We start from the raw sequence: 27,321 nt of genomic DNA, 5'->3' as shown, positions 1-27,321 counted from the left end.
ACCATACCAGCACATCACATTAGCCCTAAGAATATTTACCTTACTTCCATGTAATTCAATATGTAGTCCATGTTTAAGTTTCCCCAATGGTCCCCCAAATGCATTTTATGGCTTTTTCATTTTTTGAAAAGTTGATTATCACAAATATTTCATAATTTTGAATAAGATATGATTCTCCCTCAAAGGAACAAAACATCTAAGATATGGAAATTTTGATCTGAAAGTTACAGAAATTTTGGATTATTTTAATACAAATTTCTATTCTTGCGATAAGAAAGGAGTGTGTGCAGTGGATAAAGATTTATAATTAAGCTGTGATCTGTATCTGGATTCATTTACAGCCTTGGTACCTAGTTTTCTCATCTCTATGAAAGGTACAAAGGTGCTGCTCCTTCTCCTTATAGAGTTCACAGTAGGCTCTCATCTTATTAAAGCAGTCCTTGTCATTGTTATCACTATCATTGTTATCTTTACATTGCCTTTGATAATATCAATCTTTGAATTTAAGGCAATAAAGATATACATAAAGATTCCTAAGAAAATATACATTTTTGTTCAATAGGGGAGTTAAAGATGAACTCTATATATTGGTCCCTATATTGTTCTTCACAGCAGGTTAGGTCTTTTTAACTCGAAACTTGTGGGTGCCAAACTCAAATTCTTATGCATCCAATTGCTTTAAATGTAACACATGCACACATTTGAAGCCTGCTTGCTTTGCATGTTCCACAAAACTTTACCCAACATCTACTAGCCAACAATAAGATGAACTCTGGGAAAAAAGCAGAAACAAAACAAAACAAAACCCTATGGGCTGTTACCCTTGGTAGCTTTTTTACCCAAGAGACACCCCCTTCCTCACCTTGCTGCTGAGCAACATTATCTAGACATGTAAGTCTCCTCTCTAATTGCCCTCACCCAGATTTCCTTTCCCTAGTCTCTTTCGGGGTGATGGAGTCCCATACCACTGTCTCTAGAAGGTTTCCCAGTGTGAGCAACTCCCCAGAGCTGTTGCAAACCTGTCCAAGTGCCTCCTAATAAAGCATATCAGGCAACACTGCCACCTTGTGGTCATGACTTTTCCTTAGTTAGCCCCCAAATTCTTGAACTCACTGTAGATTTATATGGAAATTTTGAGTTAAAGACTTAAGAAGTTGAAAATCTTTTAATAAATATTAAGCCTGTAATTTTACTCTTTTGCCTTTTTAAAAGAAGAGGGAAGAGGAAGGGGACCTTTTGCCTATATTTATTTCACAACCTCACAATAGGGGATTTGATTCTTTTATATTTTTACTTGCCCAACAGGACATCTTTTTGGTAAAAACTGCTTTATTTTATTTTAGAGGTTACGTATCATGTCTGGTATTAATGGGAGCTATTTCAAATACCAAATGAAAGCCAAACTACTCAAGGAGAGCCATCCATAGCTCAGTGAGACCACAAGAAAAGAAAAATGTTATGAATTTGAATAAGAATGCTACATTAATCATTAAGTCCTTTTTAGAAGGGAATATTCCTATTTTATTAGGAAGCTAACCAGGATGATAGAGATAGTAATTGGCAGAACTAGGAGATGAGCCCTGATTTTTTTTCTTTTTTTTTTAATTCAATACCCCAACAGCACTCCCCTTTTTTGAGATAGGGTTTCAATTAGTTGCCAGGACTGTCCTTGAACTTGCAATCCTCCTACCTGAGCTTCCAAAATTACTGGGATTACAAGCATGCTCCACTATTAATCTGATGTCTTAAGCTATGATCTTGCCTCTCATTATTCTGTTTTATCTGTTCCAGAGCTGGAGTTAATCTACATTTAAGTATTTATAGGATCTCTGATAATGATAAAAGACAATTTAAATTTTTTCTGTTTTACCTTTATTTCTTTTTAAAGTGAATTGATTATTTTATAAAATTGAAACCAGGAACTCATTTTCAAAATTTTCTATATGTGTCTTTATTCCACAAAATGTTAGTTTATCAGTAGACTGTTGTTTAACTCAGTTGCTCGTGATGATTGAATAGTACCACTTTGAGACAGGCAGGGGGAAGCTACTTTTATTCAAAAGGCAAAACAAAACAAAACAAAAAACGCTGATGGGTTTGTTAGTTGTAAAGGCAAGGTCTCCCAGGGATAATTTATGTGAGAGAAATAAGATACAGAAAGAGCTAAACTGCTTTATGTAATAAACTATCAGGAATTACAAATTTGAGTCTTGGCAGCTTGAGAAGACAAAGACATAAGTGGACCCTGGAGACTCAGAAAAATGTAGATAGGCAGGAAGAAGTTCTCGAAGGACTCTTAATAGCTTGGAAACAATGAGGGCCTAGAAAAAGATGGCCAGGTGAGAAATTCCTTAGAGAGGAAAACCAGACTGTAATTATGCCCAAAATAGCAGTTTTTAGGTTACTGGGTACAATACAAAATTCCTATATTGAACAATAAAAAGGGTTTGGGAGACTTGACTAAAAGCATGATAGCAGTAACTGGTCACCATGGTAACCAGAGGTGAAATGATGCTGATGGGAAAGAACACAGTTAAGATTAGGTTGAGCTTATATATAAAGGCCATACAAAAAGAAAATCAAGTTGCTCTTTCTGTATATTCTTTTCTGACTTGGAAAGATAGAGGGATAGACACTAGAGCTAGGGAATATTGTAATATAGTTTTTGCAGGTCTTGTTGAGGGCTAGCAGAAGGCAGACTAAGATAAGAGTAAACACAATAAATAAGTCAGTATTAGTCATAGAAGGGCACAGCCATGGGGCTTTCAGCAGGTCCACTATAAACCAGGAATATAGAGGAAATGCTTCCCACCACCAAAGATCAGAAGGGCTGGGGGCCATTTTTCTGCTACCAAGCCAACTGAGCAGCCACAGGATGATTTAAACTGTACAGTTTCAGAATGGATACAACAACAAAGAGTACAAGATCATAACAGGATGGAGAGCAAATTTTTAGAAAGTTAATTGATTTTGACTGTAGGACTTTATGTTCACTCTTTTCAATTGTTCTAAATAGTATTTACATTTATATTATCAAAGAAGAAATGGGCTATTCACTGATTAAGTAGGCAACTTACTGGTTAATTGTGCTAGGCCATTTACCTCTCTCTTAATGAAAAGCTAGCTACTGAAGGCATAAAATTACATTTTGCCAAAAACAAGTGTAAATCATGTCTAATAGTAACAATAAACCTGAATTTTCAAGATGTCAACCACTAGAGAAGACACTGGCTGCTGGTTTCTGCTATTAAACAAAGAATTATCATCAGGGAAACTGAATTTACATGACAAGTTTACAGAAAAAAATACCCTTAACATATGTTAGTCAGAATGTGATTGTATAACTACCCAGTGTTCACAGATTTGAGCAGCATCAGAAAAAAACCTCTGATTCAAAGAGCAACCAAATGAGGAAGATAAACAGGAAATGAGAGGGGAGAGGATCTGCCGTGTGGCTAATCTTCTGTGGTGCTACACAGATCGAGGATTATTGTGTCAGTAGGCTAGAGCTACTGTTATGGTTTGAGTATGGTTTCTGACAGTGTCGAGAGGTGGTGGGGTCATTAAGAGATGAATTAGGTCCTTCAGAGGAATTAATGCCTTTCTCTCTCAAGAATGAACATTGACTCTAGCAGGATTGGATTACTTACTGAAAGAGCAGATTGTTTTAAAGAGAGTTCAGTGTTCAGCTTTTTCAGCTCACCCTCTTACTTCCTCTTTTACCATGTGACCTCTCTTTCACAAGTGATGGTTTGCTTTTTGGCTTTTCCTCCACATGAGTTTCTCACCAGAAGCCAAACAGATGCCAGGGTAGGCTCTTGGATTTCTAGAATCATGTGCTAAAATGAACTTATTTTCTTTATGAATTACCCAATCTCAGGTATTCTGTTATAGCAACAGAAGACAAATTAAAACAACTGCTGTAACAAAAGACCACAGACTAGCTTAATCAACAGAAATTTATTTTCTCATAGTTCTGGAGGCTAATAGCCCAATATCAAAGTACCAACAAGGTTGGTTTCTCCTTAAAACTCTTTCTATAGCTTGTAGACAACTTCCTTCTCACTGTGTCCTTTTCTGTGTGTGTACACACCTGGAGTCCTTTCTCCTTATAAGGACACTGTGAATCCTCTCCAATTGGGGTTCCACGCTTGTGACCTTATTACCCTTAATTACCTCTATAAAGGCCATATAGCCAAACATGACATATTGGGAGGACATAGCAATCACCCATACCCCAAATATTCATTTCATAGCAATCACCAGTATCCCAAACAGAGCAGGCTAGTTGTACTCATTAATAAATTAATAAATTTATACAAGAAATATATATTAAATATCTACTATGTGCCAGACATTGCAGTAGGCACCAGAGGAGCTTCAGCGATAAAAGGCAGACCTAGATATCATTCTACAGGTTAATGAGGAAGGAAGCTACTTAAGCAATACTACATTAGGTGGAAAGTGCCAAGTTCACTGAGCTAAGGAAAAACTCTTAGCAGAGGCTCTTACATTAGTCTTTCCAGATAAAATGCCAAATTCCCAGTGATATTTGAATTTCAAATAATCAACAGATAATTGTTTAGTATAGATTTATTCCCAGTCTTACATGGGGGCCTACTTAGACTACTCATAGTCGATCTGAAATTTAAAATTTCCTGGGCATGTTGGGATTTTATTTATTTGATTACATTTGAATTTTTTTGTTGTTGTTGTTGTTGTTTGGTCGGTTTCAAAATCTGGTTACTCTAAATTAAATCCACAAGAATCAGGAAAGTCCCAGAGGAGATAATGAATGTATAACCTAAGGCCTGAGGGAGTAAGGGCAGGAAAAGTATAGTATAAGAAAAGAATCATGGACAAAGAGAGGCCAGAGACTCCCAAGAAGGTAGGGACAACCAAACTGCAGTGTAGATGAGAACCAGTGGTAAGAAGCAGCGTCTGATCACGAGTGGCCTTGGAAGTGCAGGGCCCCGACGTGCGTGAGAGGAGAACGAAGAAATCACCAAATCCTACTGGTCCTGGAAGGATTTAGCATGGGGGCAAGAAAACAGAGACTTACCAACCCTACCCAGGTCTCACTCAGTGTAACCCTAATTTAGACATTTGTTTCCTTGAGTTTTTATTAAGATCACCTTTCTCTACCTCCTTTCTGTCCAAACATTTTTAGGAGCATCCTGATTGATTTCTGAACCTTCTTCAAACTGTTTTCTACAGAGCAGGAAGGTACAAATGTAAATCTGATCAAATCCTTTCCCCACTTAGACACCTCAGCACATTTCAGGGTGGACTTTCACCTAGTTTAAGTCAATGTAAATTATTCAAAAAGTGGTACTAATAATTAAAAAAAAGCCAATGGAGTTTTGAACATAATATTCAAAGAATAAGAAATTTAAAAGCTATATGTGTATGCATGTGTTTATGCAAGTTACACAACATAAAATCTCAGAAAACTGCATAAAATCCTTACAAATTCTAAATTGAATAAAGCAGAGCTATGTATATGAAACAATTTGAATCATAAGTGTTACTTTGGGTAAAGATCTGAATGATTCCAGTACAATAAAAATTACCTATAAAAAATAACTATCAAATAATTAAGGTACTGATTTATATCAAAAATTAAGATTAGAATGAAGGCTTCCTTTTTTAATGTATTTTTTAATTTGTTTTAATTAGTTACACATGACAGTAGAATGCATTTTGATACATCATACATAAATGGAGTATAACTTCTCATTCGTCTGGTTGTACATGATGTAGAGGCACACTGGTTGTGTATTCATATATGCACATAGGGTAATAATGTCTGATTCATTCTATCATTCCTCCCCCCAATGTCCCCTCCCCACTCCTCTCTGTCTAGTCCAAAATACCCCTATTCTCCATGCACCCCTTATTGTGAATTAGCATCCACATATCAGAGAAAACATTCAGCCAGTGGTTCTTTGGGATTAGCTTATTTCACTTAGCATAATATTCTCCAGTTCCTTCTATTTACTGGCAAATGCCATAATTTCAGAATGAAGGTTTTCTAATGTCTTAATATAGTATACTTATAACCATGTTGCTTTATAAATTATATATAGCTAACATAGAATATTTTCAGTGAAAATATTTCCAAACCAATTTAGTTTTAATTTTAGGGACAGAATTTTTATATGAGCCAAAATAATTTTATATAATCTTATATGATTTATTCTGAGTGTGTCATCAGAATATATATATATATATATATATATATATGTATATGTTCATGTGTATAAATATTGAGATATCTCAGTAACCTGTTATGAATAATTTGGGGAAATTAATTTCTTTAATAATGTTTACCAAATTCTGTACTAGCATGGTCAACCATTGTCAGATTAAAGCAAGAAAAATAGGATGACTATTATTTCACAGAGATATAGCATAGATTTTCATTCTTTTAAGATTTTGTAACTAAAAACATAGTCTTAGTGCCTTCAAGTTCGTCAGTATTTTCTTAATCTTGAAAGTATAATTATACTGTACAAATGACAGAGAATTTTTTAAATGTTATATTTCTTTTTTTCTGAAGTATAAAAGCATTTAAGAGTCATAGATTTACTAAGAATAAGAAGGTATTTTATCACTAAAGAAAGTTAGTGTCTGGTCATGCTTTCTATAACCTGCCAGGATGTTGCTTAGAACATAAATGTTACCATGGAAGACATTTTCTGGAAAAGATGATTCATCACTTAGATGATGAATTAATTCATCATTTAGATGTCACCCATATGTAATATCTAGTAGTGCATGAAATGTTCAGACTTTTCTTTCTGATGAAAAATTTTAAAAATAATGGAATCATGAGCTTGCTGGAGAAGGGTACTGTCAAAGTAAGGAATTCTGGAACATTCTGTCTCAGTAAAACATGAGCCGGTTGGGTCCTAATAAATCCTCAGAGCTTTGACAGTTTACCAACATGAATGCTAGATAGTGCTCTGAGAGCAAAAGAAGAGAGTAACTTACATTACATCCTGAGGAAGTTGGAAAAGATTTGCAGAGGGAGTGACATGTGAGCTGTCTTGAAGATGGATGATTAAGATTTCTCCAATTTAAGAAACGAGTGAAGATCATTCCTGGCACAGAAGGACATTTGCAAAAGTGTAGAAGGATATGAAGACATTGTGGATGTATGTTAGTGGGAAAAGTTGACATCATTTATGGGGTAGATTATGAGGAAGCCAATTAGAAAGTTATTTAAGAAACCAAGCAAGAGACAACATTTTAGGACTGTTAAAAGGAGGAGGAGCCACCTTTAAAAACCTGAAATGCTTAATGTAAAAAGTATAGAGATTAAATTATCTAGTATATTTACTTATCTCAAAATATCCTGCCTGCTTTGATATTACATGCACTTAACTTGAATGTCTGCATTACACACACGCATGCACTCACACACATGCATAATGCATATAAACTGATGTAATGATTTATACTATTCTTAAACATTAAGCAGATGGTCCAGGAGAATGATAAAATTATGTTTCTTTTCTCCTTCAGATTAGAACAGGCTCTTGGTTCAGAGCCAGGATAGGAAGATAGTTGTTGCCCTAATGAGAAACCAGGTGGATTTTGTCTCTACTGATGTTCATTTTTGTACCTCATTTGTTTTCCATATATGTAGAAAATGAGAAATAGAAAGAAGATTTGTTCTGACAGTATTCATATGTTAATCTCACTGTAATTGCTAGAGGTGGTTTGAGTTCTAACCAGGTTCATGCTAGAAAGTAAAACCTTGAATTTATATTGCTAAAAAATGATTTGTCTGTGACATCCTATGTCAATAAGAAACATAAATATTTTTGAGATAAGGCTTAGTGCAAAATTTCAAGGTCACTCAAGGAAAATGCTATCAAGAGACATTTTCACTTGAAAAGAGTATGTTAGTGACAGTGGAGAACAAAATCTTAGGGATCTTTTTCTCCCCATTTATTCATGCTATTATAAATATGCTTCCCTGAAAACCAAATGAAACATTACATAGCAAATGCCATAAATTTTATCAATCCTCCTCATACAGAGATGTAACAGTTACTTAATTGTTTCATGGTTCTCTTATTATAAATCCACTAACTATAAAACCATGGCCAATAGTAAACATCCAAAAATATTGTCTGATTTTTCATATACTGTGCTGAAACAATACCCAGAAATGAGTCTAATTACCAACATGAGATTGTTATCACTCAGAAAATGAACCCTCTGGGACTGGCAGACCTCATCTAGGAGGGGAGAAGAGAATTCCCAGAAATTATGTTTCAGGGCAGTGATTGGTGAAAATTAAAGTGCTTCTTATTTGTAGTCCACTGAGCTTAAACCATTCAATAAACCGACTTTATAAGTATAAATTTAAGGAGGAACTAATAGAGATTTAAAACACTTTAATTACATTTTGCTTCATCAAACTGACAAAGATTAAAAATGATAATATCTGCTGACAATGGCATAGAGAAATGGGTTTTCATATATAGTACTTTGGGGACTATCAGTTTGTAAAAATAATTAGGTAATTCTGCAATATTTATCAAGAATAAAATGTTCAAATTCTTTTCACCTCATAAATGCACAAGTATTTTTGTATTTGAGATTGTTTATCAACTAATTAATTCAAGTTTGGAGGAAATTATAAATTATATTAACTCCCAGGATAGAATGATTGGTCAAAGACATGTCAAAGTCTTCAGAAAGATGTTTCAAGGGATATTTAATGATATGAGAGAATGTTTTAGGATAATGCTAAGTGAAAAAACATGACACAGAATGATGTATTTTATCTCAGTGATATATTTGGGGTGTGTGTGTGTGTGTGTGTGTGTGTATGTGTATTTAGACTGCAACCTCAAGTGAAAGATAGGAAATACTCTATGAATAGTGCTTTATTTATGGATGATAGGAATATCATGAATTTTATATCTTTATACTTTTCTGTATTTTCTAAATTCTTAATAGTAAGTATATATTACTTCTTTGTTCTGAACAAAATAGCAAATGGATCTTTAAATAGAAAAATTATGATTAAGTGAAATTACATGTCCAAAATGTCTTGTTTTTCTCTCATTACTTCTATTTCTTCTCTCTGTGAGAATGATAATGTTCACTAGTAAATCTCACCAGATATATAGTTTACATGATCTGGTGGTTAATAGTGCAGTTTCTACGGTAATATAATTTCTACTTTTATCCTCTGTCAAAAGTTCTTCCCATTATTTTCACTGTCAGTTTAGGATGTTCATACTAGTTCTATTTTTCCTTCTGCTAAACCAGCTATGGCCATTCATTTCCATATGATTGATGTTTATCATGTCAAATTTCAAGACATATGTGAAATTTTTATTTAACTTTTTGAATTAATTTTTTTGCATTCAAGTAGTTTATAATAGTCTGTATGTGGCTGCTTAAAGACACTGGAATTCATTTCTTTTCCTGAATGTGTGTTTCCAAGAATGAGTGGGCAATCTGTCAGTTTTGTTCTTTGTTTTGTCACACGTTATTCACAATATCTGGTTTATATTCTTGCTGGGCATTTTTTAATTAACATTTGAAATGTTTCTAAATCATCATCAACAGCTTGATGAATCTAAGACCAAACAACATTTCTATTGTTCACTTATTTCTTTATTCATTAATCAGTACAAATAGTAATGTCACTGAGAATATCTCATATGGCTGCCATGCAATCTGTCTTGTGTTTGGAGCACAAATAAATGACAGTGTCCATAGCCTAATGAGAAGCTCATGTTACCCTAAGAAATTGACAAGGAAATATCTCCAATAAACTTATGCCAGAGCTTGCTCTAGATTCTATAGATGTCAGAAAAGAGATACCTTATCTTCTGTTGGAAGCTGATGAATAGGGTTGTATTGATTTTCTAGGACTGCCTTAATAAAATACCAATGTCTGGGTTCCTTAAGCAACAGAAATTCTTTGACTCAGTTCTAGAGATCTAAGGTCTAAAATCAAGTGTTATCTCTTGGGTCTTCTGAGGGCTGTGAGGGAAGGACCTGCTTCAGGCCTTAAGTGGTTTGTAAATAGTTGCCTTCTCTATGTGTCTCCCCACACCATCCTCTCTCTGTGTGCATCTGTTTGTTCACATGGCCTTCTTTTTATAAGGACGCTAGTGTTATTGGAGTAGCATCCCACCCTACCTCAGTATGACCTCATCCTAACTAACTCCATCTACTCTTTTCCCAAATAAGGTCACATTCTGAGGTAACAGAGGTTGTGTACTTCAACACATGAATTTTGGAAGCACTCTCCCATCCGTGACAGGGATAGGCAAGAGGTCATTTTTGTCCAAGGCTAATCCTTGAAAAGGAAGAGAAATCCAGGAGAAATGAGCAGTCAAGAGAGTTCAGGAGAAGAAACAGGAAATACAGAAACGCAAAGGCAAGAAAAGTGGAACACTCAAGTGGTCATGGTCCAGGAGAAACTGAAGGCTCAGCAGAGACTGTATTCCTGCTCAGAAGTGCAGGGTTGATAGAGAAGGCAGCACCAAGCCAGTGAAGAATTTTATACAGATTCAGATTTGAATTTTAGAAATGATTACTCTGCTGGCAGGGTGAATTTTGTGACGCACATTTTTTTCTGCCAGCAGGACCCTGTTACTTGTGCATGCTCTTTTCATTCTAAGAGCTCACCTACCTTCTTCTCCAGTGCCTTTTGCAAAACTTTTGTTCCTAATTTTATTCTCTTAATTATCTTAAAAGGTTTTTTTTTTTTTACTGTCTTCTAAATAATTTAATTCCGTGACAATTTCATTTCAGTAAAAAAATGAACAAATTCCAATGGTGGCATTTGTTAGTTACAAAATGAACTGGGATAAGCATTTAAATATTCATAATATTGTAAATTGCTGTTTGAAAGTGTATTTTTGATCCCATATCATAGAGTTAACAATGAGAAAAGAACTCTGAATTCTAACAAAATCATTCTGTTTTAAAATGCACCTGGATTCTGGCATTTAAGCTTTTGTGAACCTTGCCTTTAACAATTGTTAAGTCTGTTCGTACATTCTCACATGCCTTAACTTCTTTTGCAGAAAGCTTCTTAAATTAATTCTTACTTTAACTCTTCTTTCAGCCCAAGGGTGACTTCAAGCAGACTTGTATGTTTCATGACTCTTAAAATCTTTCCAATTATAAAGTAACTGCCTGGATTTATACCCAAAGCAACCTAGTTGATTAAAGATTATCACTACAAACCCTGTTTATTTTGTTGAATCTCAAATTGGCACATTTGCTCTATCCTGAAGGCACAAGTGCAACCATCATTGGCATTAATTAAAATATTAATAAACAGAGACAATATCAGAAGTTTCCTGTAGTTATGATTGAAGAATGAGTATAAAGCAGCACGAGATGGTATTTAAAATGTTTTTTTAAAGTTGTTTACATCAGATTGAAAAAAGAGGCCTTTCATCTTCTCTGGTGAAGGGCACCATATTGACATTATGTCACAGCACTAAAGACAAGGAATTGCTGAGGTGAGATGACTGATCACGTGGAAAATGCTCTGTCACTCGTGCCTAATAAAGCTCCTTCTCAAATCTTCTATAAAAATTACTATTAACCTTCTGTATATCAGAATTTTCATTAAAGTATTTAATTAAAATGAATTTAAATATAACTGTACACATTTCTGACTTCTCAATAGACCATACTGAATCATTGGTCTTTTCTTGATAATGCACTCATATTAAGAACATAAGTCAACATTTGTACTACAGTATAAAATTACTCAAGAGATATTAAGGCATAAGAGCATCGTCTGAGAAATTTATTCAAGGATAAAACAAGTGATTAGACTGATGACTGAGGTTTCTCTCAAGAATCTATCAATTAACCAGTCTCTATCTGACCATTCTGCTTCATTCTTTTATTCTGTGCCTATAGAAAAGCAAGTGTTCAGATATTATTCCAGAAATATTACTTTAGGTTATCACCTTAGAAAGTGAGATCTTTGAGTCTATCCTTAATGCTTAGAAATTTGTTTCTTCATATTGCTTTGGCTGAGGTTTACAACTTGCTTGGAAGCCAAATTTTCCAAGAAACGTAAATGAACAGTTTATTACTGAATTAGAACTTCTCTTTGAATGTTGGTTAGTTTTAATTTCATATTGAAATTTGCTTTGTACTGTCCTTACAACCGCATTTGCATATTTAAACAAATGGGTAGGCAAATAATTCCAAGATAGTAATTCCATGACTTTGTGGAGAGGTGACAAATGTACTAAAATTCAGGATGAGCATCCCTAATCCAAAAATCTGAAATCTGAAATGCTCTGAAATTCAAAACTTTCTGAACACAGTTATGATGTGACAAGTGGGAAATTCCACACCTTGACCTCACATGATGGGTTGCAGTAAAAAAGCAAAAAATGCAATTGTGCACTAGAAATAATGTATGAGATTAACTTCAGGCTTTGTGTATAAGGAGTATGTAAAATAAATGAATTTCATATTTAGACTTTGGTCCCATCCCCAAGATATCTCATTATACATATGGAAATACACCCCCCAAAAAAAGTCCCAAATTCAAAACACTTCTGGTTCCAGTCTTTTAGAATATAGGGCACTCAATCAGTATTATTATTTACATGTATGGCACAATAAAAGATTTTTAGTAAACTTGTATAAGACACTACTTAATACAAATCATCTCTCAAGGGATTGTTTTCAGATTGATTAGATTAATGTCCTTTAGAATAGTTAGGGTTACGATGACAATAACAATGGTAAAGCAGAGAAGAACAAGGAAAGCTGCATTACTTATAGTCTGGAACAATTAGAGATTTTTTTAAAGAATTTAAATTACAATAAGTGCTACAAACTCAAAATCTGTGGATTTTGTTTGAAAGCACATTCTAAGAGTAGAAGGCAATGACCAAATAAATTAAAGAATAAACCAGAATATTCTATTTGTCATGTAAGAAGTTCTCATTTACAGATTCAATGAGCTACTGTTATTTTAAAACATATCAGCAAATTATAGTAACCAGCAAATAAAATCATGCAACATGGTTTAAAAAGTCATAATTGTTTTACCATACCCCAGTAGGATTGGTAGAGATGAGCAAAATGACTAAAGGATATTCAGTGTTGGGAGCACTAGAAATTAGAGCATAGAATTGGAAAAGTGATTCTGTGGAAGTACTGGATAAAAAAAACTGAAAAGTCAAGTTGGAGGAAACTTGAATGTTAAAGAATCTTGTAAACTAGCCTTCCCTAAAATATATGATTTGGAATACCACTTCCTAAATTTTGAAGTGATAAACTTCAAAATTTTTAAATTTAAAATATTCTAATTTTTTTGTTGGTGGTGCTGCTGCTGGGGATGGAACCCAGGGCCTCATACATGCCAGACATCTGCTTTAGCACTGAGCTACACTCCCCTAACCCAAATGTTTTTAATTTTTAAAAATATGTTTAGGATATACTGAAAGATAAGCATGGTATTTTTTTTAACAAAAAGACCTCTGCCTTTGCCCATTTGTACTACTATAATAAAATGCAACAGAGTGTGTAATTTATAAACAATAGAAGCAATAGAAAGCTTTTAGACCTAAAAATAGACCTTTTGGAGGTCTATTTTAAGAGGTTAATCAATACGTTAATTAATGTATAAAATCAAATATATTAACTTTCAAATATATTTGATTTTTATTTTACTTAACTATTGCAAATGTGTCAATATATAAAATGGTAAAATACTAATATTTTACAAAAATTATCATAATATATAATGATGGGTTATTTACATAATTTTATGTTCAGTATTTGTTTTCCTTAAATAAATTCACAAAAGTGAGGAATTCCTTTGCTCATTGGTAAGCTCTTTTTCTCTTTGGTGTTTCCAGCATATAAACCAGAATCTAGCACATAGTAAATATTTAATAAATAATTGATGAATAGATGACTCCTAGATACAGTATTAAGAGAATTAAAGCACAACTAACCCAAGCAAGTCATCAAGAAGGAAAGACAGTGCCTGGTACAGAGTAGAAGCTTAGTAATGTTTCCAATTTCTGCTTTAAGTAAGTTGAGTTTTATTTAAATTGGACAACTTAAAAATGAAATCAGAAATAATAGATTATATTAGGAATAATTCATGGAAAAAGACTGTTTGAAGGCAAATAGATAAAAATTCCTGAGAAGACTATGTATGAGAGCCCAGGATTGATGTTCTTAACATCAAGAAACTCCTTTAAAGCAGCACTTAGAAATAAATATTCAATAGGCTCCCTCTGGATACCAGACACTCAGCTTTCTTTCTTGATTTCTTGTTTTGATTGCTGATATGATAATATCAGCATTACAGACCACAAGGAGGTTTGCCCAATAACAGTCCCTAGATCCTGAGGAAGACAAACTGATTTCCTTTTACTGACAGGCAAATCAGATCACATCCAGCAAGTATAGGTTCTTAGATATGATGATGATAAAATGAAAACAAACCCTTGAAATCTGACTAGTTTTGAGATGTCATCATTTCAATAGTCAAACAAACAAAACCCAAAAAACAAGTAAACCTCCAATGCTCCATTCAGGGTCCAGAACCCACCATGCATATTGTCTTGATAAGGGGGTTTCAGAGATTTACTTGAAGTTAGGTAATGTTTTTAATGAGGTGTTTTAAAGTAGGACATGTGGAGAGAGCTTGGCAGATTTCCATATCCCTGTGGCACACTTTGTGAGGCAAAAGGTTTCTCAATGAATAAATTAGAAACATTTGTCTTTTGAAAAATGCAAGGCTGCACCAACTAATGAGGACAGCTAAAATATTTGTCACAAGGAATCTTGGAAAGACTGAACTTTCCTTTGTCCCTTTATCTTTCCAGGTATGGAATATAGGCAAAGATAGCAGACAGACTTGATTCAAATTCTAGAGGATGAAAAGGTATTAAAAGTCAGATGTTTTGATACATACATTTTTATTGTTTTGAGTCAACTCCTGCAGGCCTAATTCTCAAGTGACTGAAATTCTCTTTGGTTTAAATTATCAACAGGGAAGGATTTTGAAGAATGTAGCAAGATGAGTCTTCCTGCTACTTCACCTAGGTTAAGTCCCACTGGCAATTCCTGCCGTTCAAATGCTTTTGACTCCATGAGGGAATATTGAAAGGGAAACTGTTTATTATAGGCTGTGGTTGTGGATAAAGAAAATCCCCTTTAAGAATTCAATTTGATTTGAAAAAAACATATGAGTCAAGAGGAAAGGGAATCCATATGGTGTCGTCAGAATCCAGAAAAAGATGCTCTTATCTTTGATTTCAGGGAATATATTAGGATGGCCTCAACAGAAAGAAATGAATACCCATTATCCTCTCATCTTTTTCGTATTTATTTATTTATTTTTTCATATGTATCCAGGGATGGAACCCAGGACCCAGGGATGCATAACCACTGAACCTCATTGCTAGCACTTTTTATTTATTTTTTTTGTTTTGAGATAGTGTTTCACTAAACTGATTAGGGCCTCACTAAATTGCTGAGACTGCCCTTGAACTTGCAATCCTCCTGCCTCAGCCTCCAAGGTCACTGGGATCACAGGCCTGTGCAACTGCACCCAGCTCACTTTTTTCAATCTCTTTAAAACACCGAGAATCAAAGAATCTTCTTTTAGTTTTATGCAGACACACAGTAGCACTGGAAATTAGATTGCTCCAGAGACAAAGTCTGAACACTGTTTGAAACTACCTGTCTATGATGTACACTGGGCAATGGTTGTGTGTCAGGAGAAAGTAAATCTGTGTTCCTGTATGTCATGTATATAAAATATCTGTGATTTCCTAAAACATTTTCTCCATTCTACTTCACTGCATTGTCATCCTCTGGATGCTCAAAATACTATTTAAAACTGATTGCTGAATAAAAAAAACAATTTATTTCCCTTCCTGCTGCCTCCTCATTCTGCCTAGCACCTTTATTCTTTATGTAAGACACCTGTCAAATATGTGTTTGTGAGTGCACTTCTGGGTGAGATAGAACTGCTGATAAATTCATATCTTTGTAAGTGCTCAAATGCTGATCTATACACACTGCTTTCAGGATAATGTAGAATCTGCTAGTGGAAAAACACAGGAACTTTGGGGAAAGGAGATGTGAGATCCAAGCCTGACTCTACTAATTATTCTGTAGAGCCTTATGCACATCAGAGTCACTAATTCTTAGTTTATCACTAAAGTGTTAAAAATAATATATGAGGGCTGGGGAGATAGCTCAGTCAGTAGAGTGTTTGCCTTGTAAGCACAAGGCCCTGGGTTCGATCCCCAGCACTACAAAAAAAAAGAAGAAAATAATAATATATGAACTGATTATTCCTCATGAAATAAAAACTAAAATGATAGATCATAAATTTGTTTGAAATTTTTCAAGGATTGTATAAATAAAAGTAATTAGAATGTTCTTGAGTTCTCATATTCATCTACTTATATAACTAATATTTTATGTCTCTACCTAAAATGCTAGACAAGTTACCAAAAATATACATCCTGAATAAGCTAGATATGGTTCTCATCTTCATAGAGCTCTCCATCTAGTGAACTATATTGGTTTTAAATAAACAATTAAAATGTGATCAAATGAACTGCGTATATAGTTGTAAAACATATTGACAAGAATTATAACCTAACTTGATAAATAGGGAGAAGCTGTTCCTCCTACTTAATTTCAATTAAAATAAAAAGCAAATGGAAATGTACCCCTATGTCCTATGCAGAGGCAGGCGTAATTCTGAAGGGCCTGGTAGAAGAAAGATCACATAATCTTAAGAATGCAAAAGAAGCCAGGAATGCAAAGAACTGAAAAGCAATGAGAATAGAAGTTCAGAGGATTAGTCAAAAAGGAATGAAGGGAAAGGAGGGGGGATAGGAATAGGAAAGACAGTGGAAAGAATCTGAACTAACTCTCCTGTGTACATATATGAATACACCACAGTGAATCCCACCATCATGTACATCCACAAAGCTGGGGCCCTAATTAGAACAAGATATATTCTGTGCATGCACAATTTTATAAAAATGAACTCTAATGTCATGTGTAACTAAAAAGAACCAATAATAAAAACAAATTAAAAAAAAAAAAAAAAGCAATGAGATGAGTGGTACCTAGCTAGGCAGGGCCAGGGGCTGGGTAAGAGTGTGGAAGGCAGAGTCAGACAATAGGACCATCTCACACTTGGTAGACCATAATAAAAAATTTGGACTTCGCCTTGAGGGCAGAGAGGAGTTATTGAAGTGTTTGCAGCAAGAGAGTTACACAATCATATTTGTGTTTTGAAAGATCACTGCACTGTGGAAAGAGAACAATAGAACAGATATATTCGCAAAATATGTTATTAGTTTGAACTAGACTAATGGGCAGTTGAGATGAGGAAAAATAGACTTGATTCATGAAATGTTCAGGTTAGTTAATGGTTAGGACTTTATGATTGTTAAATACCAGAAGTGGGAGTTAGAAAATATAATGCCCCATTTTCTGTCTTGAGTAACTAGTTGAACATATAGGTATTTGCTGAAATTGGAAGCACAGCAGGAGGAAGTTTGGGTAGAATAGTAATTACAAACAGTGCTTTAAACTTAAGACATAATTCTAAATTTTTTTGTATCTATTATTTTGCTGATGAGGAAAGCAAAATGAGGTATCCAGGGTCACCCAGCTAGCAGTTTGCTGCAGAATCCAAGCTCTTGACACTAATGGTATGCTAGCTACCCCACAAGAATATCACTTCAGTTCTGAACATGTTATATTTGTGACACCCTTAAAACATAAAGTTGAAATGATGAGGGAAATAAATATGAGTTAGAGACAAAATTCTATAGTCATCCACTTACCACTTGACTTATGTTAAATGAAGTGATTGCTGAGAAAGGTGAACAAGATTGTAAAAGAAAAGAAGATACAATTAGAAGGGCAATGGGCAGAGAGAAAGCCAACACTATAAATCTCAGAATCTGGCTTGAGAAAGTATCATGTCCTACAGATTAGAAGGGAAGACCCGAAGTGGGAATATTGATTCTGGAAGGGTCTGATGTTGGGGTGACCAAGGGAGAGAGGTCTTTCCAAAAGAAAGTTGTGGGTCTCTGCCCAGAATAGAACCACTTACTAATAGGTCAACCAAGATGGGGTTAAAAGGATGAGAGAGATTAAAAAGAGACCTTCCTTTAACCATGGAAGTTACTCTTCTACATCCTGATTTATCTGTGCTTACAACAAAGTCCCCACTAAACGAAAAGGAATTTAAAATGCATGTATAAACTCTCAAAGAGAGAAATAGAAGGCAGAGCAGAGAAATAGAAGAGGAGAGACTTCAACCTATTTTTAAAAGACAGAGAAAGATACAGTTTATATACATCCACAATGCAAAGTACATGATTAACCACATTATAAAGTATCCACAAAGGGATAGGAATTGATTTGCCTCACCCACCTCCTTAGAACACAGGAGATACCAGGTAGCAGGCAAGGAACTGAAGAGACTGTGCTAAAAATTGGGAAGGAATTCACTAAAAATTTCCATAAACAAAGTAACATGGCTCCAGGCAGAAGCCCAAAATATTCTCCTCCAGAATATTCTTTGGCTTGCTGCCTTATCATCTTGCAGTGAAACCTGTCATGCATATAAAGCTTCCAATTAACTTTTTAGAGCATCACTGTTTAATACTGGAGGAGAGCAGGGGATTATCAGACACTTGTGGAAAACCTCTATGATGAGAGATGAGACCCAAAGAAACCACCAGAAACTGGAACTCGGAACAATTCAGAGAGCAAAAGCAAAATGCAACTGTCGGTGGTTAGTATCTTCTGAGAGAAAGGAAGAAGATGTGGCCCCCTAAAACACAAATGGGTAACTATGAAAAAGAAACATTCAAGAAACAATATATGACTCCTACAAATGATAACAGGTAATTTAGTAACATGTTTTTAGGAGATACATTTGAGAAAATTTCCCAGAAAATATAATAAAAAGACAAAGACATGGAAATTATAAGAAAAACAAATTTTAGAATAAATCTAATAGCTCTCTCTTCTAACTAATAGGAATTATAGAAGAGAATTTTTAATGAACAGTTAGAAATTATCAATTAAATAATAACAGAATAATAAAACAATTCGATCAGTAAGTGCTTCCAGAGTGAAAGAGCCTGTTAAGTACTCAGAACAATGGATTTAAAAACCAAAAATAAGAAAACCACACCAAACCTCCTTGTCATGAATTTTCAAAACTAAGGATAAAATAAAAATTCCAAAAATTCCTGGTGAAAAGGAAATTGGGTGTTAAACAGGATTTTGAATCAGAATGGAACTGGATTTTCTTAGAACTAGAAAATATAATAAATAAAAAGTGCCTTCAAATTTATGAAGAAGTATTTCTGACCAAAAAAGTATATATACAGCCAAACTTTCAATCATTCTCTGGTAAAATAAAGCCATTTTCAATGATGAAAGTCCTCAAAAAATGTGCCTACTATAAATCCTTTCTCAATAAGTAAATGGATGTTATATTCTACTAAACTGAAGGAATAAATCTGGGAAGAAAGAGATATGAATCCGAAAAATAGAAGGCATAACACAGGGAATAAATGCAAGATTCAAAGGAATAATAGGAAAGAGAACTTCTGAGTGACAGCTATATACAATGTCTGGAAAAGCAACCACTCCAGACTGGAGCAGGGAGACTTGGTGTTCCCAAAGGATTGGTAGGAGTTGGAGGGTGGTTATTCCATGTGTTTAGCCATATCAGGAGAGTGTTAGGAAACTGAATTAGAAAAATGTACATAGAAAAACCAGGCAAGAAAACAGTAAAGCACTTTTTAAACTCGAAGGAATAAAAAAGATACACATTAAATGTAATATGCTCTAATTACAGTGGTATATAGCCATATAGGTACTATTAATTTAAAACACAATTGTTATGCATGTATTTTGCTTGGGTTAGAAGAATGTAAGAATTTAATTGAAGAAAGGTAACACATCCCCACCTTGTAGTACTGGAAACCTATGTAATTTTAAAATGAAGAAGCAGCACCACAGTCAAGTTATTTAGAAATTTTCAGGGGGTGGGAGCTCTAAAACATTGAAAGTTATTTTGGGGAGGTAGAGAGCATAAATTGGGAATGAATGGAGATGTTTTGTGCATCAGATGCCAAAGTCATCAATGAATGAAAAGGAATGTTCAATAAATTGATAAGTAAATGGTATGTAAAAGAGTAGACAGATGTTATTATAAGGAGGCCATCAAAGGAACAAGGGTTTTACAGGATGAAAGAAGACCAGTAGTTTTTAGAGAGCAAGGTAGAGAGAAATTCATCCTTCTAACTCAGAAGTGGGTTAATATGTGCTCTGAAAAAATTTTCATGCTCTACTTTTAAAGGCTATAAGATAGAATGTTGACCCCAGGAAAAACCCAGTTTTAGTTGAGTCAATGAGGAGAGGGAAGGGTAGCATTCCTCAGGAGAGTTGAGACTCATTGAAGATTTTGATGATGATGTAAAGAAAACTCTTAAGTTCAGAGGAAGGAGACAGAGGATTTGGGATAGGGGCAATAGTTCAGCACATCGTGGAGGAGAGAAGAAATAAAGATGACTGTAAGAGCTTACATCCTGGGATGAAAGTGAAAACAGGCTAAGTAAATTAAGTTTTGAAGGTTTTATGGACAGTGGACATTGACCCAATGGTTCAGGTACTGGTCTGGGTGTTCTTTATTCTGCTTGGTTTATGTTTTAAAATATATGCAGTGACAGCAATAAGTAGATCTCAGGGAATATCCAAATGATCAAAGTTTGTTATTTCCATGTACAAACATGTCACAATGAAACCCATTATTCTGTATAATTAAAATGCACTAAAGAAAAAAAAAAGAAATAGCTAATGGTTCAGCACAAAAAAATGAGTGAGAGCCTTTGAACAACAAAAAGCATGAACAGTTGATTTGTCAGTCAGCTTTGAGTCATACAGAAAGATGAGGTGTGGGCCTTGGGTCTGCTCTCTGGCATCACTGCTGAAGAGGGGGAGTGTGACTAGCACTCAATCAAATTAAACACTTGGGAATCCTCTAAAATAGCTCCCTTTGCTCCACAGCCTCCCCTTCTACCACCCTTCTATTCCACCACAAGTCTTTGGATTTGACTTCCTAATTACTTTCCCAATAATTTCTTCTCCTCATTCTCATAGCTAAAATAGTAGTCTAAACTATCATCACTTCCCTTTACACTATAAAAACTTCAATACACATATACTAGGTGTCCAACAGATGTCACATATTTATTAAGGGCACTATTAGGATGTCAAATATGTTTCAGTCACCGAGTAGGGACAAGAAGGCATCAAACAAGGTCAGGTAAAATAATTACAAAATCTTGTGATTCAGACTCTTAAAAATGGAAAGTATATTTTTCATGGGGTTCTCTCCAACTGCCCCGTTTTTTCTTTTCCCTTTTTCCTTGTTTTGGTCTAACTTTGATGTATGAGAACAAACATTTGACCCTTGACTTTCTGGGTCTGGCTTATTTCATTTACCATGTTTTCAAGTTCTATCCATTTACCAAAAAAAAATACCATAATTTCATGCTTCTCTATGACTGAGTAAAACTCCATTGTGTGCATATATCACATTTTCTTAATTCTTTCATCTGTCGATGGGTACCTGGGTTGGTTCCACAACCTGGCTACTGTGAATTGCCCCACTATAAACATCCATGTGACTCTATCCCTGTTGTGTGCTGATTTTGGATCTTTTGAATATATACCAAGAAGTGGAATGGCAGGCTCATCTGGTGGTTTCATTCCTAGTTTTTTGAGAAATCTCCATATTGCTTTCCAGAGTGATTGTACAACTTCATAGTGCCACCAACAGTGTATGAGTGTATCTTTTTCTCCCACATCCTTGCCAACATTTATTATTTGTATTCTTGATATTTGCAATTTTCATTGGTGTAAGATAAAATCTGAATATAATTTTGATTTTGATTTCCCTGATTTCTAGGAATGCGGGACATTTTTTCATATGTTTATAGGTCATTTGTATTTCTTCTTTTGAAAACTTTTTGTTTAGTTTTTTGTACATATTTTAATTGGGTTATTTGGTTTTGGGTGCTATATTTTTTGAGTTTATTATATATTCTGGATATTAATCCCCTATCTGAGGAGTGTTTGACAAAGAACTTCTCCCAGTCTATAGGCTCTCTCTTCATGCTCTTAATAGTTTTCTTTGCTGTGCAGAAACTTTTAAATTTGATACTGTCTCACTTATTGATTCTTGGTTTTATTTCTTATGCTTTAGGAGAGATCAGTGGAGTAGAGAAAGGGGATTGAGGGAGAAGGAGGATGAATATAAAAAGGAAGGAGTGGTGGAATAAATCTGACCAAAGTTTTCTATGTACATATATGAATATACCACAGTGAATTTCACCTTCATATGTATCCATCATGAACTAATTTAAAAAAACTATAAATAAATAGAAGAAAGGTCAGTGGAGTAGAGGAAAGGGAAGAGGTGGAAGGAAGAAGGGAGGGGAAGAGGAAGTAATGGGGACTAAAACGGAGCAAATTATATTCCATGCTTGTATAATTATGTCAAAATTATTTATAACTGTTACAAAGTAATTTAAAGAATAAAAATGTAAGATACATATGAAATGTAAGATACATATAAAATTAACAATAAAAATATAAAACATTAAAAGTATAAAAAAGTGTAGGAGTTTGAGGGAAATTAATGGAGAGGAAAGTTCATCTTTTAAATGTTTTTTAGTAAACTTTCCATAAATTACCATGTGTAGGCAGTCATCTGTAAGTACTCACTCACAAACCTGTCCCCAAATTATCCTTTCATTAATGTCAGAAAAGAGGACTAAGGATGACTTTGAACTGAATTTCCTATAGCTTTTAAGTATATTCTGCCAGATTGCCTCAAAATTTGACTTTACCTCAGCAATTTCGAAAGCAAAATGCTACACACTTTTTATTTTATATTTATAAAATATTACTCATTTCTATTTCAGCAATAAATTTATTTTCTAATTAAGAATAAATTTACAAATTAAATGCAAATTTCAAATTTATGTTCCTTCAATACTGATTCTATAGTTGACCAAGTGCTGTGTACTCAGACTTGAAAAATAAGTAAGACAAGATCTCCTTAAAGATGCTGCCTAATCCATGGAGAAATAGCACACATGGAGAAATAGCTACAATTAGTAGCTCTGTACCCATTATTCCTGGGGACACACTCACAGAGATCACAACCTTTAAATTAGAATGAGAAGTCTCAAGCAAATTATCAGTAGCTGTTATGATCCAGAGAGTCCCCGACATATTCATTTATTCACTAGCACATTCATTTGTTCATTCTACAGTCATTAGTGAATGTCTACTATATGTCAGGCACTAAGACAAACACAAAGATGAACAAAACAGTCCTGGTGCTCAAGAGGTGTCAGTCTAAAAGAAAAAAACTTGAAAAGCAACAGAGTAAATAACATATTGAAGGATCCATGACCCAAGTCTGTGCCAATTTCATGGCATTTGGCAATAGTAACCTAGAGGAATAAGAAAAGAACATGCCCAAGATGTCACAGGGATGCCCAAGATGTCACCACATTTGCAGGCTGTTTTCCCACCTGAACCACTGGATTCCTAAAGATAGACTAACATTCTCAAGTAAATGAGTCCCAGCTCTAACCTGTAGTCCAGTGGAGTATACACTGCATAAAAACACTGTTGAACTCATCACCAATGGAATAAATTTATGGATCAAAAAGAAGACATTGGGTTAAACTTGAATGTTTTTGCACACATTGGGGAAGGGTCTTTTCCAACATATTCTGGAGGTTTCTTTCCTCCACTTTTTTTGCAGTGTATTGCATGTACATGTCTATAGAAACTGTAGAGTGCTATAGAATTATAAAATACATGACAAAATTAGCTCTAAAGAAGCTCTAAGTATTACAAGAAAATTCTCACAAGGCAGTTGATTAAACAATTTGTTTATTTTTTCTGTTTCTTTCCAGTGCAGTGCCTGGAGATGACCACCAAACGGAAAATCATCGGCCGTCTGGTGCCGTGCCGATGTTTCCGAGGTGAAGAAGAAATCATCTCAGTTTTAGATTACTCCCACTGCAGCCTTCAGCAGGTGCCAAAGGAGGTCTTTAACTTTGAGCGGACATTAGAGGAGCTTTATCTAGATGCCAATCAAATTGAAGAGCTACCCAAGGTAATTTTTGACAACCTAAAACATAGACTGTAAATGAGGGTTTCATAATTTTGAAGGACTTGGCATAATGAGAATGTTAACTATAGCTTTCTATCTGGGTAATTAACAAATCATGGGGACTGATTTAATTTCCCCCCGTATTCTTGTTACATTTTAATACTACTCCATGTGTAATTTCAGTTGATGAATTAATAACCAACTGAACTCCACAAAAGTCATCATTTTATAGGTTATGCCTTCTTATTTTAAAGTGTTCTCTGTAAAAATACAAATCAAAGGGTCGAGATAAACAGCTTATGTTTAGAAAAGAAAGGAAAAAATATGTATTCTATTCTAGAACTGAAAATTGATATGTCGTACGTTAAAGGGACATTGTTTTAAAACCTTGAATTATATATTTATGTCCGAGAAAGCTTTCTCTCTCTCTCTCTCTCTCTCTCTCTCTCTCTCTCTCATGCACACACACACACAATACTGTCATGAAAACTGTGTTTTTGTTCCTAGATTTTAAATATTTGATTTTTAAAAATAACACTGAATTTATGTGACATATAGCTGGTAAAAATGGTTGATAAAAACTTCAGCTATCAAACTTTGCATACATACACACTGCCATTACGACACAGTGCTATGAGGAAAACCAGGCTTCCTTTCTCTCCATTACAGAGAATAAGAAATTATCTAAAAGCAACCAAAGCTGCAGCAGAGAGGTGATATTTGCAGATCCTAACACTCACCTAAATAAATCACTTAGATTAAGTAGCCAACATGGCATTTATCTGTGAAGGACCTATGCAGCAGAGAGGACAAAAAATGCTGTGCTATACTTCTACTGCTTTAAAAAAAAAACACACACACACTAAATATTCAATGATCAGAAAATTTTTTTCACAAGAAAAACTTAAATTTTATTATCAAAATCTGAGATTTCAATGTACTGATCAAAACAAATGATGTTATTGTTTTCAATTAGAATTATACTATTTACATAATGCTTCAAAATTAGGAACTATTTAATGTCTACTTTAAAAATAATATATTTCATTTTTGACAGCCTCAGTTTATAGTGTTATCTTGGATCTTTTCTCAGGAGGGTGTGTCAAGCCTAAAAGAGTTATTGACCACACAAATTAATACCCCAGCATAGCACATCAAGTAGAGTCTGACCTGAAGTGAACTGTCTCTTCCAGCAGAATAGGGGGTCCTCAGGGTGGGGATGGCCACTCATTCAGCCTCGCCTCCCTGTGGACACTCACACATGGCAGCCTTCGCAGGATGGACACCACACAGTCAGTGTATTTTCACTGAATGGTGGAACAACCTAAAGAACTTCATGTACTATAAGACTTATATTAGCATACAAAGTTTAACAAATAATACGTGTAGTATTTTGTTCCAAAAAATAAGAGCACATTTTTTTAGGTCAGATTAATCCAGGATTGCCAGATAAAGCAGAGAACACCCAGTTAAACTTGAATTTTAGATTAAAAATAGGTAATTTTGTAGCTTACTTATATATTATATATTGAATAGGATAAATTTATACCAAAATATTTTATTTATATGAAATTCAGACTTAAGGAAGTATTCTGTATTTTTATTTACTAAATCTGGCAACCCTAGGGCAATCTTGTCTTATCTTAAAATCTTTGACTAGATCCATGAAACAGATTTTGTAAGGTAAATAGTAAAACATGGTTAATTGATCAAGCAATTATTTGCTCAATATGTACTCCATAACATAGTACTTGAGTCTTTGGGAGTGGTTCCAAGAAAAATAAATTTCAATTCCCCCTCCTGAGGATTGAACAACCTAATTGCAGAGAAAAACTGAAGCGTTAAAGGCATGTGCTCAGTAATGTATAATCAAAGCTAAAGAGCCGAATACTGAGGTAGAGCTTATGTATAGGGAAGAGTCCATTCTTGGAAAGGTAAGGGAAGAACTTGACCAAATATCAAAGATACAAAAATTAAGATGGTGTACCTGGGGGAAGTGAGTAGAGTCGTGAAGATTCTGGAGCTGTGGGTGCATGTGGGTGAGTGCTTACCATTTGGAAGGAGAAGAGGGAGGACCCATACTATCAAAGGTCTTCAAAAGCACAGAGCATTGTTTGATTTAATGCATTAATAAAATAATGCCATCAGAAAGTCTTGCATATCATGTAACTCACTAAGAGCTAAGTAGGCTTAGAAGATAAATCTTAAGATATTTTGTCTGTTTGGTTAGTCAAAATAATAAAATAGCAATAAATAAAAATAACATGGCTACAAAAAAATAGTATATTTTCCCAGAGTATTAGAATTAAGGAGAAATTATTATTTATCCATTATAATTCGTATTCTTTGTATATTTAAAAGATTTCTCACATAATCTCTCAACATTTCTGTTAGATCTTAAATTCAATTTTGTTACTTTCATGAAAAGTCCTGTAAGTTAGTTTCTTCGACTGCATCTGATGTATTGAGGTATAATCCAAATTAAGTGACATGTGAGATGTGATTATAATTGTACATGGATATATTTTGTGCATTATTAGACACATAGGTGTATCAGTTAAGTCTCCTTAAATGTTCCAAGTAATAGAAAACCCAATCCATACTGACTTTTGAAAGAAATGAGCTTCGTTAACTCACCTAAGTAGAAGATCCCTCTCAGGACAGGATCCAGAATTGATTCATTTCTGTTTCCCTCATATGAGATCACCTTTCTTCTGAGACTGGCTTCTCTCTTGGTGGCAGAATGACTGCACCAGTTCTAGAGTTCCCCCTCTCAGGACCCAGAAAGGGAAATATCTGGTTCTGAAAATCTCTGAGGACAAGAAAGTGTCTCCCCCAGAATTCCTCACCTAACTAGGTCATGGATTTCATTGACCCTAACTGTGTCACAGGTTTACTGCTGATTCAGTTCCTTTGCCAACTGATAAAAGAATGCACTAGTATGTCAAGAAAAGTGGCATTACCCACTTTGGGTTAGATAAGGATGGCCACCAATATGGAGGATTGTGACTAACTGTAGCAACACAAGGAGGAGAACTGCCTGGGAGAGTGCCACAGTGCACACCACCAACAATCTGCCATGA

The 27,321-nt window shown here is 34.6% G+C and overlaps 1 protein-coding gene across 2 annotated transcripts in view; it reads left to right on the top strand.

Annotated features, from left to right (window-relative positions):
- Positions 1–27,321, top strand: part of Lrrc7 (leucine rich repeat containing 7) — a 518,752-nt gene that overhangs the window by 170,195 nt on the left and 321,236 nt on the right. For both annotated transcript variants that reach the window (XM_047519214.1, XM_047519218.1), the window contains one exon: positions 24,039–24,241. In XM_047519214.1, coding sequence (XP_047375170.1) covers positions 24,039–24,241 — 203 coding nt within the window. The remainder of the gene's footprint in view (positions 1–24,038; positions 24,242–27,321) is intronic.

Source organism: Sciurus carolinensis, chromosome 1, assembly GCF_902686445.1.
Source record: "Sciurus carolinensis chromosome 1, mSciCar1.2, whole genome shotgun sequence".
In the NCBI taxonomy this organism is placed as follows: domain Eukaryota; kingdom Metazoa; phylum Chordata; class Mammalia; order Rodentia; family Sciuridae; genus Sciurus; species Sciurus carolinensis.
The sequence above is the reverse complement of the archived record's forward strand: the minus strand, read 5'-3'. Positions and strand labels throughout refer to the sequence as shown.